An 18,633-nucleotide genomic window follows, 5' to 3' on the forward strand; every position below is an offset into this window, starting at 1 on the left:
GAAGAAGCAGAGTGAGGATATGAAATCTCATTTAAAGAAATATTTAAAAGCAAGCAAAGCACTACTAATTCTCTTTTTGGATGTTTCAGCCATGCTCCTTCCAGCTTATTTTGCTGGCAAAGCACAAGGGAGAAGAGCTGATGGAGGTGTTACGTCAGCTTTGGGAATTACTAACTTTCTGCTGGTGCATAAAATATTTTCTCCTTACTAATTCAATATAGACAACAAATCAAGAAGAAAAACTTGATTTTCCTCCAACAATGTATTACAAAAGAGAGAGAAGCAATAAGCAGAAAAAAAATCAGTTCTAAAATATTGACACCCACTGTTTTTAGTAGACGTTTCCCCCACCTACCACTTGCAGACACTACCTTGCAAATATATAAAGAAATGCTCCTCATAAGTATTCAAGTACATGGTTGTACAACCTTAGTTGCAAATACAATACAGCAGATATTTTAGAACCTCTTCCCTTTGGGCATCTAGCATGTTTTAAATTGCTTGATTTCCTATTTAACAAAGCCTTGTGCATTTTCATTTACCGCCCTTTTCCATCTAAATGCTGTCTGATGTAAATCTGAGGTAAAAGCCTGTCTACTCAAATGACAAAACATTCCACAACAACCTATGTAAAATATATTTTTTTAATTCTGTGTGGAAGCCTCAGCTACTGGAACAGGCAGTACAGGCAAACCTGAATTAGCATTTTCAGTTTTGTAAAATATTGCTGAGAAATTCCAGAGTGCTACTGCAAAAAAATACTATTTCTGAAATGGGATATATTAACTTAGTGCAATTAAAAAAGAAAAGATACATAATTTGAAAATAATTCCCTAGAGAACAGGAAAAGAAAGTCTCTACAGAGTCTCCAGGAAGAAAGTGTCTACAGATCATCTACGTTTTCTATCAGTATAACAAACAAAATCTTGCTTCTTGTAAAAATACGATTAAGTCTAGACAAGAAAGCAGCCTGGAGTCAGCACAGGAGTCAGTAAAACAGTATTTTTAGAGTCCTTTAATGGCTGCTTCTTTTCTTTTATTGTTAAAGACACGGAAACACTCTCCATGAAACACTGTGTAAGCATTCAATGATTTTCTATTAAGCGGCAAATGATGTAACTGATTTACTGCCTTTAGACAGATAAATGCTTAGATAGATAAATCCTAGGGCAGGAGGTATAATTACTGGGCACCAACATTATTTTTTAAGACAGATAATTTGTTCAGAATTTTTTCAAAGTATATTATTTGCAACTGAAATGTTCAAACACTTAATTGCACAGAAGGACCATAGAAGCACGTAATGAAGACGCATCAGAAGCCACTCATCCAGCCTTTCCCATGGAAAAAGTATCATTTCTTTTCAGAAGCCATCTACACCACACTGATTGGCCACATAAGTATCTCTGCAGTTGCAAAACACCATAAATTAGATGCCTACTAATTCCAGATGGGAAGCTCTTCTCTCAAACATTTTCCTTTTACATATGAGGAGTTCTGTGATCAGAATTTGGAATTCTCTCAATTCTTTCCGAAGTCTAATTAAAAGAGTAGGAATCTTTAAACTGTCTAAACCTTGAAAGAGCCTTCAGAGAAACTGGAGGCTGTGGAGGAGTCCTGAAAACCATTTCAAATTCCCAAGTGCTAGTGCACTAGTTCCTCAAACTATATTTAACACAAATATACAAACTGTCTTGGTGGTTCAGTGATCAAAAGCATGAAGGAGCTGATGATGAAAGGAAGGCACAAGTTGTTCACAGATGAAACATCAGACAAGTTACCAAAGACTGAAGACAGGATCTCATGGAGCACAGTGTAAAAAGCAATGTAGGGATGTGTTACAGCAAATGGACTGAGGGAAAGAATACAGAGAATGTGTAGCAGTCAATACACTAAAAATGGGAAGGTAAGAACAATCCTCATCTAAAAGGAGTGAAAACCTACATGTAAGAGAAAGTAAGTAAATCCTGATAAACAGAAGATAAAAGTGCAGTGGCCTGTAAGCCAGCAAGTTTAGATCACTGCATCAATAGTTTCGTGTGCTTTGCCATTTACATATTTTGTAAATAATAGTCAAATCAAGAAGAAAGAAGGTGAATAAGCAATCTTGAGGGTTTTTTGGCTCAATTTAGGTATTTCAATTAAATATTTTAAGTTTGATAAAATGGGTCAGGGCCTTGCATTCAAATAACCCTTCCTCCAGTTGACTTTCATTGCTAAAAATTTTCCTCTAAAAATGAATTAGAGACATCCCCTCTATAGCAGGATATTTTATGTATGCCAAAAATAAAAACTCTATTATTAAAGAATTTATAGTCTGCAACAGTAAGGTCAAAGAAGCAACCAAGAACCTGGATGTAGTAGATTATGAGGAAGTTTTAAAAGGCATACAATAATTCAACTTGGTAATTCAAAAGCTGAATTTCACCAACTCATTGTGCTAGTTGGACAAACAAATAGCAGGACTGACAAAATACAGAGTAGTCAAATTTCAAGAACAAAATTAAATCTCCTACGTAAGTTTCAGGACAGCCTTTTAATATTAAATTGTTCAAAAATTGTCCCCATTATGTAAGTATTGAAAAGTTATTGAAACTGCTTTTGAATGAGGCATTTGCTAAGACTGTCAGACTGACAGCATGGATGCTGTGATGCTCTTTGCACCCACAAAGTAGAACAGCATAAACAATCTAGTATGTAATTTGACATTATTACCTATTTTAAGTTTCACCATTAAGGACAGGATCAACTGCAATCACAAATGAGATCTGCAGGATTATTTATGGTTTAATAAAGGAAATGACACTTCTTTCCTCTCCTTAATGAATACCCTAGGGTGGGGTGTATGTGTGTGAACAACACTGACAACTACCATGATAACTTGTTACAATAGAGTTTACAAAAAGAATATAAAAAACTTTTAGAAATCAAAATAACTTGGACAAATTTTTAGTCCTCTAATCACTTTCATTTTATGCACAGTACATAATACAAACAGTTAATACAAACTATCCAAAGTTTAACTGCCTCTGACTGCTCTTACTGCAGTTATTTGCAGTTTCTCAACCTCTGCATTCACACGAAGTTTTCACAGAGTAAACCCAGTTATTCCAGTATTAAATAGCTAGCTCCACCTAGTGTTGTTCATGACCTATTCCAACAGGCATTGAAAAGCAGGGAGCCAGTCATAACACATAACTGTACAGTTACTTTTGCTTGCTGCTTTGGAAAAGCAGTCCCTCTTCCACCTCACACACAGAATTGACACCCCCAAGCTTCATTTTCACCAACTACGAATAGTTCCCATGGCCTCCCACTTATAAAACATGCCATCTTCTCTTATTGGTTTCATTTTTGAAACAACAAAATACAGCTTTTAAAAATCCTGGGGAGACAAAAAAAGGGTGCCAGAAGTCTTCTAGTAACTCACTTAGCAACACATTTTGATTCCATTAATTGGGCAGTATTGCTATTGCTGTGACAGACCCTTTCAGGCCCAGAAGTTGTTTCTCAGAAAGACTGTTCCTCCAATATTGACTGGCTCATCTGTTCTATTGTCTTCTGGGGAATGGATATCTGTCTGGATACCACTTCTATTTGCTATCTGTGAAGCTTTCAACCCAAGATGACTTTAGGTTGCATTTTCTCCACTTTGATTGAAGGACAAGCTCAGCTTTAGTCAGGGTTGTGGCAGAATTGGAATGCAGACAGGGCTGACTCACTAAGTTTACATGTAACAAAGTTTCATTAAAAAGCAAGTTTTACATTTCTCAAATGAAACTATTACTTGTACTCGGTTCACCAAAATACAAGTTGCAGTAACATTTAGCTCTTAGGATAACTTGATTTAGTATCTGCAGACCACAAGACACTATTTTTTTTTTCCTAACGCCAACCTGTAAACTTGTATTTTAATCTTCTAAAAATCCCACTACTGAAGCTGTCAGCAGTAAGCAGATACAGCAGTTTGGAATGTTTCCTAATGGCTGAAGAGAATCAAAACTTGCTTCACACAGGAATAACTAGCAGAGATGAAGCCTACTGCTTTTGTCACAGAAAAACAAATATTGTGCTGCTGTCCCCTGACACCGTATCCTCCATCTGGAATTTGTATTCCAGAGTCTGAAAAGTTTGCATCATTCTCCTCCAGTAGCCAAGGCTACTGACTGCACACTTTGTGTAGGTTTAGTGTCACAGGTGAAAGGGAAAACCAGATCACTGAATCTGGTACCCTGCTGTCTCGGGAACCACTTCAGAAACTTACTCTGCAGGTCCTTAAAAGGTGTGGGACTCAGAATTCCAGGTTTTGTTTCAGATCTCACTCCTAAGAGCCAGAAATAATTTTCAAACTCTGAGTCTCATTTTATTCAGGCACATTCTCTTCTTGTGACAGCATTATTCCTCATCTTACAGTAGCTTACAGTAAGCCAATTGATATGCTCTGTCTTGGTTTTTGTCATTATGCCTATAGGTTTTTAAGCTGTTCATTTTATAAATCTTTAGAAAAATAAATAAATCTATTTAAACACAATGCACACTTACCTATAAGCATTAATGTAGTCCTTTCTGTGTTGTAGAAGAAAATCTTTCAGCTTTCCAATATGAGAAATCTAAATGAATAAAAATCGTAATTAAAATTTCAGTCAGGTAACTAATCATTTTACGTTTGAAGTTCAGTATTCCACATTTCAAACATGAATTTGTAAAACTATTTATTCTGTAATTGAATGGAATAATAAAATTTACTCTTTTATACTAGAATTTTCACATTTTCCAAGCAGTCAATACACAAAAATAATCTAAAAAAGATGTGCTGTATGAAGGTTAAGCTCAGATTAAAAACAGTAATAATACATGTCTTCTCTCCAAAAAGAATAAACCAAACACTAAATATAACTACAATATTAAATATTAAAAATATTAAATATGACAAAATAGTATCTAAATTGTCAATCCAGAATTTAATGTACACTTTGGAAATAAATTAATTTTGGAAGACTTAGACTAAACTCTTTACTGATGAGCTATAACATAAATATTCAAGTTATTAGAACTCATGGGCCAAAGGTGTTGTCCCTCTCCTTTCTATTTTTGCCATAATACAGTGACCAGTTTGTGCCCAAACTGAAGTAGCATCTCTATCATCTCCTAATCATTATAAGTTTTCCAAAGCATACATCCCAATCAAATTTCTACTTCTGGGTTTCCACCTCACTGTGGATAACTTTTACTATAAATCACTTCACTTTCTTTATTAAGAAAGCTTTACAAAGATCCTTCGGAAAGATGAAAGAAAAGAAAAATCTGAAGAATTTTTGCATACTTTAGTCTGATTTAAAAGATTTTGTGTAGCATAAGATGCTGCTTATTTTGGAAAATGTAGCTTAATTTGTCAGAGAAACGAGATGACTACCAGTATGACTTCCCTGGCAGGTCTTGAAGATGACATGATGAGGAGAGGGGAGAAGGGAGGAGAATTTTATACATTAATGGTATATATTTTCAGAGGGATCCAGGGGGAACCTTTTTAAAGCATATTTTTAAATATTCATTAATAATTCAGTGTAAAAGAAGCATACAGGGAATTTCACAAAACAAAAGTTGGTTTAGTTTACAAATGCAATAAACAGTGGTTTACTCCACTGGGAAAAAGCATCAGAAGCTGTTCAACTCTTAAAATCCTATTTTCATGCAAATGGTCCTTGTAATTAAACAAAAAAACACAGAGAAGGAACACAGAATAGCTTGGATAAAGAGAAGATTAATTCCTCCAATTATTTTTTTCAAAAGATCAGCAGCTTTTGAAAAAAGAGGAAAAAAATTTATATATAAGACCACAGTGATCTGTACAACTCAAAATAAATGTTTCTGTGTGCAAATAAAGATGTATCCATCTCCCTACTGTTATTTGCTCTGTTTCATTTTTACTATAACTCATCATACTGGATAACAATTTCCCCAGTTTCCATGTTTAAAGTTTTCTGTGTGATTAACAGCTCAGGGAATTTCATCCCATTCACAGCAAACTGAGTTCTGCCAGAACTCCAGTAGATCCGAAGTTTCCTACATGCATTAGCACCATCATACACAACAAAAAGGGAAATACTACAGTCACTGCAAGTCCAATGAGGCACACAAAGTAAGCTAACCCATCCTACAGATGTTCCTTCTCATTGCCACTTGAACTCCTTACTTGTACAGTAATCTCTTCCTCAGCTCAGACTTGGTATGTCGTCAAACTTCCTGAATAGGTAAATTAAGCTTGACTATGAAAGCAAAACATTTAAAACAGCCATACAGTGTTTCAGTGGAACAATAATACTTAATAGACAGAAAGAAAGTAGTACAGAAAACAAAACAGAAATGTAAAACAAGAAACATGTTCAAAACATTTACATTAATATGTGAACAAATGCTAAACTAGAAAATAGATTAGTAAAATTTTGTAAGCAATAAATCTTAATATTACTGCAATAGCTACAATTTAGGAGTGATTAACAAGCAGAAAGAATCAGAATGACAAGCAAGAACACTGTCTTACAGTAATTAATTCATCTAGTCACAAAGAGCATTCTATTTAGGCTAAAATTGTCATCGTGTGTTTGAATTGCACTGACCCCACTTTGCCTCTCCTCCATTTGTAAAGCTATTTTCATGAATTTAGAATGACACCATTATGCCCATACTCACACCAAGCTCTTAGTTCCCAAGATTTGCATCAGAAGTGAGACTTCTTGTTCTACTTTCCCCGAAATTCTAACAGCATCTTCTGAGATCCTGCACTGCTGATATTTCTCTTTTGCCTCTTTTTACATTGTACTACTGGAATAGCTTTGAATTCAATTTGTCATTACCACATCAACAAAATGAAACAATTTTTATGAAAAAGGAGGTCTCACTAGCATTAATGTGGATTTTATCCAAATAAAAAGATTGGGTTTTTTTGTATGATGCTCAATCTTCTACAGTCACAAAATATCACTGATTATACAGATATAAACTTTGAAGATATCTCCAGGGTCATCAAGCTGCAATTATTCTGGGGTTATCAGAGGCACACCATACACTCTTTACAAAGTTATCAAGCTCCAGCCTAAAGGTAATAAAGGCTTCTCCTGGTTACAACTGAATGGTTTTACTAGAATCCTACTGTTGGTATTACAAATAAGGACGTCTAATTTCCAGGTTTACTGATTACCAACTTTTATTCATCTGTTCTTGCTTCAAAACAGTCCTTTCACTTAAGAGCTCTGATTCCCTGTATGTGTGTTTGACTTTATTGTCAATAACTATCTTTCTCTAACTTCTGTACCCAAGACAACTGACTCCAATCTTTTAGTTTCTTCTCAAGAAATAGTTCTGAAGTTGCCTAACCCACAGCTTTCCTTTGCATTTGTTCCAGTTGTATCCATCCCTTTCCAATGCAGATAATTAGAAGGCATTCACTGGCATTAGTTACTTTGTAACTCAGCTGGAAATAGCTTTTCTTCCACCATTTCCATTTATGACGTCTTTGAATACATGCTTACTCCTGAATTTCTTTCTTCTCACAATTCCAAGACCCCAAAGTCATTCAGTACTTGCTGTAATGTATCACTTCTCCCTCTCCTTCCTCTCAGCATTCCCTCATCAGTAAATTTTACCAGTCTGTCTTACTGTGGGACTGATTTTTAAACTCATCTTGCTCTTGTTTTAGGGGATGCAAAAAATAATTCCCCCATTAACCTCTCTTCAGTCCAACACTTCTTTTACTGTAGAAGAATTGCTGCTGCTAATTCACCTCATTCCGTTAATATTTCCTCTGGTAATCTCCTCTAGACTTACTGCTGGCACTTCAGCAGACACTTTACCGTCAGACTTCAGGTCATTTTAACCAAGGAAAAGCAGATTTTCTTAAAGCACCAAGTTGGTTGGACACATTCTATTTTTAGTAAGACAGCAAATTATACTTCATTGTATCTTGTTTTCTATTTGTCTTTTTCCCCTTAAAATATTTTCTGAATCCTGGACCACTTCTGAGTCAGGTCCTGCTGATGCCATTATCAGTTTCCCTTTGCTGACCTAATTAAAGGCATCAAATTGACTTCCCTCTGATCGAAGGGTACCATCTTCTATTTACTACCATAAAAATATCTGACATGAGAACAATGATTTCTCAAATCTGCTGTGGCTGAACTCAATTCAAAGACTACCTGATAACCACAATTTGGCTGCATTAAAGTTCTGGGATTTTCCAATTTCCAATTCCATGCTCTGGTTCCCAGTACATATATTAAAATAGCTACAGAATACTTTAACTTTCAGAAGGTTTTAATACCACTAGATAACTTCGTGAATTTGGCCGAACCTGACTTTATTACAAAATCTGCTCTTTTGTGACAGTTTTCTTGGCCAGTCTCTCTTTCTCCCCCTGATTTTCACTGCCTCTGGGATAATTTTTTGTTATCTTCTCTAATTGATCTTTCAAGTAGATCTAGACGAATTTTAAATCCCACTTGCATTTCAGCACATCCATTTTTTGTCACTCCATTTCCCCACCCATCATAACTGCAACTTCCTATTTGCTGTACACGCATGTTTTCAAAATATTTATACCACTAGCTGACACACCCATCAAAAGGATAGATAACAGCAATTTGAAGAAGCAGCACACATTTCAGTATTGGCCTTTTGTCATGCCTCTCATTCTTTGCATCTCAAAAATAGCTTTCTTCTTTTCTGAAAGTCTGGAGCCAAGAAAAGCCTCTCCTTCAACCCTGAAATAAAGAAATTATTTCCTTTTTTTCCCCTAAAGGGATAGGAGGGCTTAGAGAAAGGCCCTTCATAGTTGCAGCACTCTTGCATTAAGACTAAACTTACCTTAGAGGGAAGAACACTACTGAATTTCCAGATAACTGACATTTTTATTAGAATCAGGGGAATAAAAGACCTTTCCTCACAATATTGCCAGTACCAGTTATATCATTACAGCAACAGCATCTTCTTGAGCTTCTGTTCACTATCAGAATATGGAAGGTTACATTCCTTCTGACAGTGAAGACCAGTTAGAAAACTCCAGAGTCTCTCTCTTCCCCCTTCCCACTGGCACTCCCCTTGAGGGTCAATATCACACCCCAAAACATTGAAATGACTTTTTTTAAATTACTGTTCCAGAAATGGGGCTTACAGTGCTTGAATTCAAATAGAATGAATTGGTTTTTTTTCATTTCAGCTCCACAAATACCTGTATCACCAGAAGGGAGAGCAGAAGCTGAACAGCACTAGTAGGAAACTTCCTACAAGATGCATCGGCCATGTATGAAGGTATATTTAACTACAACTTACAAAATTCACCATGATAACCTCCTAAGATCAGGTACTGAATCTGGAAACTCCAGGTGTTATTTAACAACTCCCAAGTGTAGTTTTGATCGTGAAAACCCAATTGATTCTCTACAGTGAAGCAGTAGCAGGTTTCCACTCTGTGGCAACAAAAGCCTCAGCATCGTGCAAGTGAAAACCACTATAAATTCACATTAAAGCCTGTAACATGACATTTTAAAAGTTACTTTAGGTTCCAGTTCGTAAACTATCTCTTTAATACATATATCTGTGTTTTGTTGTCGCTATAGATTTTTTAAGCAACTCCTATGAAAACATAAAAGCAAATATTGCATCTAATGCAGGTCTGGCACAAAAGGAAGCCTTGAATGGCTGCCATCTGCTACCACAGGTGGCATGCACAGCTCTATTTATACTTGGGGCCTGCGCTAGAAATGGTAGATGTTCCTCTATTTAGAGATGTTTTTAACGATTTCAGAGCAGGCTGTGTTATTAAATAAGATGAGAAATAGGAAAGCATTCCCTCCAAAGCAGCATCTTGAGGAGACGCACAGACTTAAGAATGAAGCCGCTGACTCCGCTTCCTTCAGTCTCTTAGCAATACATCCAGCATTTCTCTCCACTCCCAACAAAGAATTGATCACTCATGAAACAGTAGGTTCCAATTTGCATACGCTTAACCCACTGCAAGAAGCAGCAGCATTGTTTACGATTAAAATGATTGGAGTAGGTTCCCGTGACATATTGTAGAGGGAATTCAACCGTGCTGAATAGTCATTGCCATTGAACAAATATAGCGTTTTATCAAATTTACTCTTCCGTCAGAACAATAAGCAAGTATTTCCTACCATATAAAACTGACTGGGACACTTTGCGCTATACTGCCGCTCTGAATTTTTTAAAAGGTGTACTTTGTCAAAGGAAACTTTAAAAATACTTAAAATCAAAACATAATAGAAAGGCTTTTGTAAAAGTCATGAGAGACATGGTATTTACTGTTGATTCAGCAACACTGAAAAGCACTGCTGGCTGAAGTTTCTTATTAACCCTAAAAAGAAAAAAAAAGAAAAAGAAAAGAAAAAGCTTAAACAAAATTTCACATTTTTCAATATGTTTGAAAAGCTTTATGTCCAGTGTCTTACCTAAATATAGTCTATCTACAGATTCATGAGTAGGTGACTATATTCTAAAATCCCCTTTACAAAAATTGTAAAATATTAATTGTTATAATATGAATATCTAGATGCCTATCATGTTTTCAATTCCAAACATATAGTCGACCCAAACATACCCACTCTCTATTTCAGAAGAAATTCAGAATTCCAGTAAGGTAGTAGAAGATGTACAGGGACTACATGTTTCTGACCAAAAAAAGTACTCTCTCAGTACTAGGAGGAGATACAGTAATTGCTGCAAGAATATAAGCTTGTTTTTCCAGTGTCTAAACCATATTAACAAAAATCAAAACAAAACCAAGAAAAAAAACAAAATCAAAAAACAACCACCAGATGAAATTTTCCATGGTTAGTGCATGTAATGAAGGTAAGCGTTTTCAGAAATCTGGAATAAAACCCAAACAGAACAGATACTATACACACAATTCATATTAAATAAATTTTAAAATTAAGAGCTTAGGGTCTTACCTAAACTATTATAAGTGGGAAAAACTAGTCAGAAAACCTTTGATGCAGAAATTACTCCCATAGAGAAGTTTTCCAGTACAAACTACCTTTGATTAGATAAAATTATGAACTTTTTAAAAATAAAACACATGAAAGGCTAGGTTCCACACAGCTTCCTTCTAGGTTATATTTTAAGCACTGTCAGCCCATTGAACCAACACAGGCTCCTGCTGGATGTTACTACAAACAGACAAGATTTTTGTTTTCAAAATACTGTTACTTGGATTCTACATTTCAGAAATTGGAACCTTCAAAAGACAAAATTATATAATTCCCTGATCCAACGACATGCAACAGAGATTAAACCAATTAAATTAAACCAAAGTTTAAATCAGGAGCTGAAGTTCTGAATTTAAAAGCGGGAAGACTTCAAAGTTCTTTAAAAGGCTTTGGCTGGTGACTCTCCAGAAGCCCATGAGGTGGTGCTGTCCCCCCAGAATTCACGGCAGGGGCACATTTGCTGCCTCCAAATGTCAACCCGCCAGTTTTCGGCTGATTTGTCTCTTGAGGGGATACATTTGGTTTAGGTTTCCCCAGCAAATATGAAAGTTTCTAAAATAGGTCACGCAGATCAATTGCTCTCGTAATCCGAGACCCAAAAGAGCAAATAATATCTAAACTGTGGCGTGGGGGTGGCCCAGGGCTGGAAGCGGGGAGCAGGAGGCGAGGAGACAGCCAGCCTGGCTACCTCTAATCTCAGGAAAATTGTGACTTTGTTCAGTTTCTGCTTTACATCAGCATATACCTTACAGCAGCAGCAAAGGGCAGGGAAACATTTTAATTGCATTTTATTAGTAGTCTTGCATTCGGAGCAAAGGAATTAACCAAGAATAAGGGGGGGTCATACTAATAAAATGTGTGGTACATGGGGTAAGAGCATTCAAAACTGAATTAATTGAAATAAAAGCCATGAAAATGAAGACTGAGGCATTTTGAATCTTCGAGGTAAAGATGGTACAAAACTTTAAAAATATTTTTTTAAATGTTTAATATTTTCAGTATTTTTTCTGATTTAAAATAGCCCTTTTTTTTCTAAAATGAAAACAAAATTTTAAAGAATCATTGCAGAAGTTTGCGTTAGGAGTTGTGGAATATTGGAAGTTAAAACCTGTCTTAAGAATACCACAGGCAGTATTCTCTGCCCAGTAACAAACCGATTAAGAAACCCCTAAACTGCAATAAGAAGCAAAGCCAATTTCCTGACACCTGGTCTGGAGCAGAAAACACTCCATTTTGCTTGATATTAAACTGTCAAAAAGGAAAAAGTAAAAAAGCACTGTCCTGTACACTATATTAAAAAAAACAGTCAACTCTAAACAAATATTTGTTTTTGGATTCTTGCTTTACTTAACATATTTTATATAATCTGCCTTTGTTTCAAAAATTGTCTCGTTGATTTATGCTGCTGTCAGTTCATACTGAAATATTCTGAAGTGCACTTCAGATCTGCATTTGGTTATTTTTATTTTTTATTCGTTGTTTATTATACAAAATTTGGTAGTAAATAACTCACTAGTGGCCTTATAAAAGCTCATCTTACTACGCTTTCCTTATAAGTAATCCAGAGTTGGCATAAGATTTGGTCAAATGTACAATGAAGAGATTCTACTTGTAATTTTGTGACACAACTGCAAACATTTTTTGTTCAAGGCTCTTCTAAAAAGAGTGACACAAAAAAAGATCTAAGAGCTCAAAGGTCCAGTTCCCCCACTGACCACAATAAAGACTGTAAGTACCCGATATTATCACTGGATGAAGGTTTTACTGGGGTATTATTTGGGGATGAAGTTGCTGCATGTTTTAAAAATGTGCATGGTACCAACAGCAAACTCCAACTGTACAGAAAAATTACTCAGAAGTCACTGATTTTTTTAGGAGTAAAATTATCCCAAAATACATTATATATTCTTTAAATCATTTTAATGCTTTGTACTTCAGGCATTTATAAATAGAGAAAAAAAATCTTATAGGATAATTACTTATAAACACCTAATTTCAACTCTGAACCAGAAAAATGCAAATGCACATAGAATTTAAGACAGAAGTCTGAGTTAACTTTGTCCCTGTTTTCTTAGGTCTTGTGGGAACATCCTGGTTTGATACCATCACATAGAGAACCACATCTAAATATTCTGAAAATAATCTGTACAGAGTCAAGAGGAACAGGAGGTGACCTCCTGAAAAAATTAACAGTAGGCTTTCTACAATGTAACATCACGGTAAATGGTTTTAGTAACCAGTTTTCATTTATTCTCCATGGCAACAAATACTTTCAATTAAAAAAAAAAAAAGCACAACATCTGATTTTAATAAAACTTACTATTTCTCTTTTTCTTGTTTATTGTCCAACTCTAATCATAACTTTCTTTAACATTTATATTTTTACATGATCATCGAAAACCTCACTGACTAAAATATAAACCCCACAACAATTGTGGGGAATGTTTTGGTTGACAGATAAAAGGAAATTGGTCAAAATACATATTTGCAATAATTGGCCTTTACCATTGCTGTTCAAAATGCTCCATTTACAAGCTTTCAGTAACTGGATTCAACATTGTGTTTTTCTGTAAGCAGTATTTTTCTTGTCCCTTGTTCTCACAGTCTGAACTCATTTAGTACGTTTTCTGGACTCAAAGATGTTTTATGATATAGAGGGAGATTTCCAGTCTCATTTAACAGATATACAGTAATAGAAGGTTACTCTTTCTGACCATCACTATGAAATTCAGAATCCAAGTTTTTGCAGTGCAATTCAGAGAGCTACACGTGCATGTGCTTCACTTTGGGACTAAGGTGAATTTGCTTCAGCATAAGCCATCACAGGCCACTGGAGCAGCTGAGCCCGTGGCAGGAGCTGTGCCACCGCCGCAGTGGAGCCGCAGCCGGAGCAGAGCCTCCCTCACACTGCTCTGCCAGGCCATTCCCACTCCAAATTCTACATCTTTGGGGTATTTACACTCCTGCACCTCTACACTGATGGAGCATGAACTGTCACAGCACTCATTCTGTCTGAAAATCCTACCGCCCTGTCAGATACGATTCAGAGGGACAAGCAGCATTCTGTTTCGGTGTCCAAGCATTTTTCTGGATTTTCATCACCGCTACAACAATGTTCTTAGTGCAAAAAATCCTTTTATTATGTTTCAACATTTTCATTTATATTATGCATATTAAACATTACTTTAGTGGTTGCTCTAGCACTTACACCAAGTCTTTCCCCCACTAAAACACTGGACTGGACCAAGAAAACACCCAGTCAGAAATGAGATGTTTATGAACACTTATGTAAAAAAACATGTTTATGAACCCTTATGTAAAAAACATGTAGAGATCAGGCACAAAAGCAGTAAATAAACATAGTGGAAATAAACTAATTCTGTACACATTAAGATTTTAATCCAAGTGCTTTATGGTATGTTCAGAAAAATTAAAACAAAGGGCCCTTTTTGCCCCCTCTTCTCAAGGAACAGGAAACCAAGACCTGGATCCTCTGCCCTAAATGGTAGGAACTTACTGGGCCCTGGTAACTGTAATTCCTTACACAGCTGATGTGGAGTGATGCACTGATAGAGGCTGTTCACATTCTCAGTAAATCCAGAGTTTCTCAATCAGGCACATGGATCTTCTCCGTGCCACCTCACTTCAAATGGTCTGCTTTGGTCCTTTTTCTAAGCAGGCCACTCACTACTCCTTTGTTAGAGCACCTAGGAAGTAGAATTATGCAAAAAACCCCTCCTCCATACCTGGGGATCCACTGGTCCTTATAACAGCAAACTGAGGTAAGGAAAAAAATAACAGCAAAGAAAAAGGATAGACCTTCTAATAGGACCAAACAGGGACACTAACAGTCAGTCTGAAATCCAGTCTTATAACATTATCCCACTCCATTCACCCTGTCACTTTCTAAGAAATAGAAGTGTCTTATACAATGCTAAATAAGGCAAACCATAACAGGTTCTCAACTCTACAGCAAGGGCAAGAAGTTTATCAGAGCAGAAGTGGGACTAAAAGCATCACAGAACAAAAGTACCTTACTCTGTCCCCACTCCAGAATCTTCTGACATGACCAAAGTCCAAGAGAATAATCCCTTCCTTATAGAGCACATCACCCTTTCATATTTCCATTAAGTTAACTACCAAATGACCATTAGCTTCCCAAGGTATCAGATGAAGTGTCTGGAAAAAATCTCAGGACTCCAGAATTAGTTCATCACAAGATGCTATTCATGCTGATTTTGATCTGCCCTGGGGTATTTGCCAGCTGGTTTGCCTGTGAAAAAAATGCCTCTACCACGGGGGAGAGGAATTCCTACTTGAAAAAAATCCAGTAGGTAGTCACATAGAACTTTCTCCCAAGAAAGTCCTTGCTGAATTTGTGAGAAGGAAGCTTTAGCTGTAATTAAAAGGGAAATCAACGCTATTCTTTCGCATCTGAGTAATGCTGACAATTCAAAAATATATTTTTAATCATTGAAAGCAGAAACTCCTGACAAGATTTCAAGTTGTGAAGTAAAGCACTTTTCCCTTCTCACTTTTTCTCAGTCATGAATCTCAGAAGGATTTTTTAAATGTTCACTTCCTGTAATTTTGGTAATTTTAGAGTATAATTATTTTTACATTTTTATGATGCCTTTGGGGTATCATTACAAATATTTTTTAAGCATTTAAACTTACAAAAATAAAATTAAGTAATAGCTTCTCTTAAGGAGAGACTGTCAGTCCTGTTCTGAATAAACAATCCCTTTTAAAGGCAATCTTGAGATTTATATCCGCTGTAACCATAGAAATTAATCTTGAGTTTAAACAAAATAGAGTAAAACATAATTTATTTAATGAAAATCAGAACAGTGCTATTGCAAACGAAAGTTGGGTTTCTGCTTTTTTATTTCAACAGACAGCTTTGTATGCAGTCTTAAGATTTTACTTGATGGGCTACTTCTTACAACTTAATCATGCTCATTTAACCAATTTGAACAAAGTATTCAGATTTCTGAGTATTTTAATTTTACTTGATATATATGTCAATCAGTAAAAAGAAAAGGTTACAGACTTCACAGATTTAAAAAGCCACAGTTAAATATACGAAACAGTTTTAATGATAAGAGCAATCATGAGAAACTGCTACGAAGTGAGGTGAACAAGAAGACAGCAGGAAAATTTTTGAGAGTTTCTCATGTAAAAAGTTTGGGAATAGCAGAGAAGAATAAAAAAGCACAAACTGAGAAACAGTTTCATTTGTCAGCACAGCTAAAAAAAATGACTATGTTCAGAACAAAACAGTGGTTCCCATAGACTAAGTATTTACAAGTTTGCATGAAACATTTCAGCATACTGACCCTCAACAACAATTGTAATGCATGAAGAACTTCAAGGTTTAAATAATTAAGTATTTATAGATCACTTACGTAAGAGTTAAAAGAGTTGTAGCATTTACTGTATTTTCAAAAAGCAAGGAAAAGAACTTGAAGTTCACGTGAGGAAACACTCATATGCTTCACAATATAACATCAAAACAAAAGACAGAGTGCAAAACATAGAAAAAAATTCACAATAGATTGAAATAGTTTCCTGTGGGAACATCTGTAACAGCCACAAAAATTTTATAGAAGTTGTGAAAAATATTGAAATATACAGTAGAAGGAAATGTTATCAAAAGAAATACAACCTAATAGATAATTTCTCTAATTCCCTTATGTATTATGATGAACTGTTTTGTGGCATTTGCAGTTGTTATATTACCTGTATGTAAGGCCACCTTCTAAGCCTCCCTTGATCACATCAACAGGAAATTATCAGACCATATTAGAAAAACAATAAAGTTCAGTCTTATTTACAATTAGGAAGCTAAACTTTGAATTCTGTACTCTAAACCCAATTATTCTGTCTATTATACAATGACACGTATATTACCGAAGAAGAGAAAGAAAGAAAATTAAATTGCTTAAAAGCCAGAAGTTTCTAATAAGACAGTAACTGTTCATAAGCCAGAGTACCAAATCTAAAGTCCTTGAGAGATACAAGCTTCTGGTCCCCTCTTCTTACCTCTCAGTACGTAAAAGAGAACGATCTCGGAGACTCGGCCAAACCAAGGCTCACATGGACATAACGAGCCTTGGCTTGTAATACAGATGGGGAAGAAGAGACTCAGTGAAGTGAACATTGCAAGGCCATACCTGACAACTCAGAATACAACAGTCCATTCTTGTCTCCTGGTTAACTCACCTGTTTCCTGTAACAGGCTACCTCTCCCTGCAATGTATTACTCATTTCTGAAAGCATTGTATCTATCTCTAGGAAGTCTCAAATTCATAGGAACCCACAACGTCATGTAGCAGGTAGCTTTTTGATGGTACTCATGCACAGAAAATACACAATATGTAAATAGGGAGAGAACACAGAGACAAATAAAAAAAATTAAGGCAAAATCAAGATACACAAGAAGAGGAAATAAAAGGGTTGGCTGAGATAAAAGCAAAGAGTATCTGCATTGAGGCATACCACCACTGTATACTGCTGCATGAAGTCTGAGCTTTCAGACAGCAGTCACCTCCAAAGGCCTCCAAGAAGAGAGAGCTACAAACTACAGTGTTATCTTCATGGTTGCTCCCAAAGGGAATGCAGTCTCCATTCTGAAATTACTAAGTGCCCAGCCAGCTGTGAGACAATCTTAGGAAGCAAGATCATGAACCACACAGTGACACATGCTTATTGACAGATTCCTGTTCACAAACACTTGGCAGTGAGAGCACGTGTCAGCTCTCCAGCACCTAAGTACGCTGAGATAAGATCACATTAACTACCAGTGTGATGAAAGAGGTCGTGCTTATTCTGTAAACTCTAATGAAGGAGAAGAGCTTCAGAAGACAAAAATCTTAAACCACTATTTTGCCAAATGAATTTGAGTTCGTATTTTACTTGAAACACTCTGGTAGAAAGAATAAAACAGGAACTACTTTGCTTTGTCCAATTTTTTAAGATATATTTCACAGGCAACATCACAGTTTTTCATAGCTTGTGGCACACGAACATTTCAAAGATATTACCATTTTCAGAGATCTTGCTTTTCACAACGTACTGCTAATTTATGTATGGGCATTGCTGTAGTATGTAGGGCAAGAAGAAACTGTCAAGGAACTAAAACACCACTGTGTCAACAAGTAAACACGTACCAACTGATGACAAATTTATAGATTAAGCCATAGGAGTTACTAAGAAGCTTTGTGTTAAGATTCAGTGTCCATCAAGCAGTTTCACTGTATCTCACCAGCCTGTCCACAATGAAGAAATCAACGTTACCTCGGTGTCTTTTGCCATAACAACTAAATTGGCCAGGTTAGGCTGCAGTAGCTAAATGCTACTGCATTGTGTGGGGAAATAAAAGAACAACTGGATGGAAAACACTCGTGTTTCAGCAGACAAGCAGATAGAGAAATTGGAGTATCTCTTGTGAGATGGATACTGGTTTGTACACAATTTTCACTCAAGGTTAGAGTAAAATGCTACTGCAGTTTGCCACAGAATGTTTCACAGCTCTCATATAAATTATGTGAACAGTCTCTCATGTCAAGGACAGAACTAATACTACATTTTCCAGTTTCTATTTGACCTACAAACACCTGATTTAACA

General features: G+C 36.0%; 1 protein-coding gene across 1 annotated transcript in view; it reads right to left on the minus strand.

Annotated features, from left to right (window-relative positions):
* STX18 (syntaxin 18) overlaps nt 1-18,633 on the minus strand; it is a 60,274-nt gene that overhangs the window by 22,130 nt on the left and 19,511 nt on the right. Inside the window, exon 2 of the mRNA XM_064653245.1 lies at nt 4,543-4,610. Coding sequence (XP_064509315.1) covers nt 4,543-4,610 — 68 coding nt within the window. The remainder of the gene's footprint in view (nt 1-4,542; nt 4,611-18,633) is intronic.

Source organism: Pseudopipra pipra, chromosome 4 (assembly GCF_036250125.1).
Source record: "Pseudopipra pipra isolate bDixPip1 chromosome 4, bDixPip1.hap1, whole genome shotgun sequence".
Classification (NCBI taxonomy): domain Eukaryota; kingdom Metazoa; phylum Chordata; class Aves; order Passeriformes; family Pipridae; genus Pseudopipra; species Pseudopipra pipra.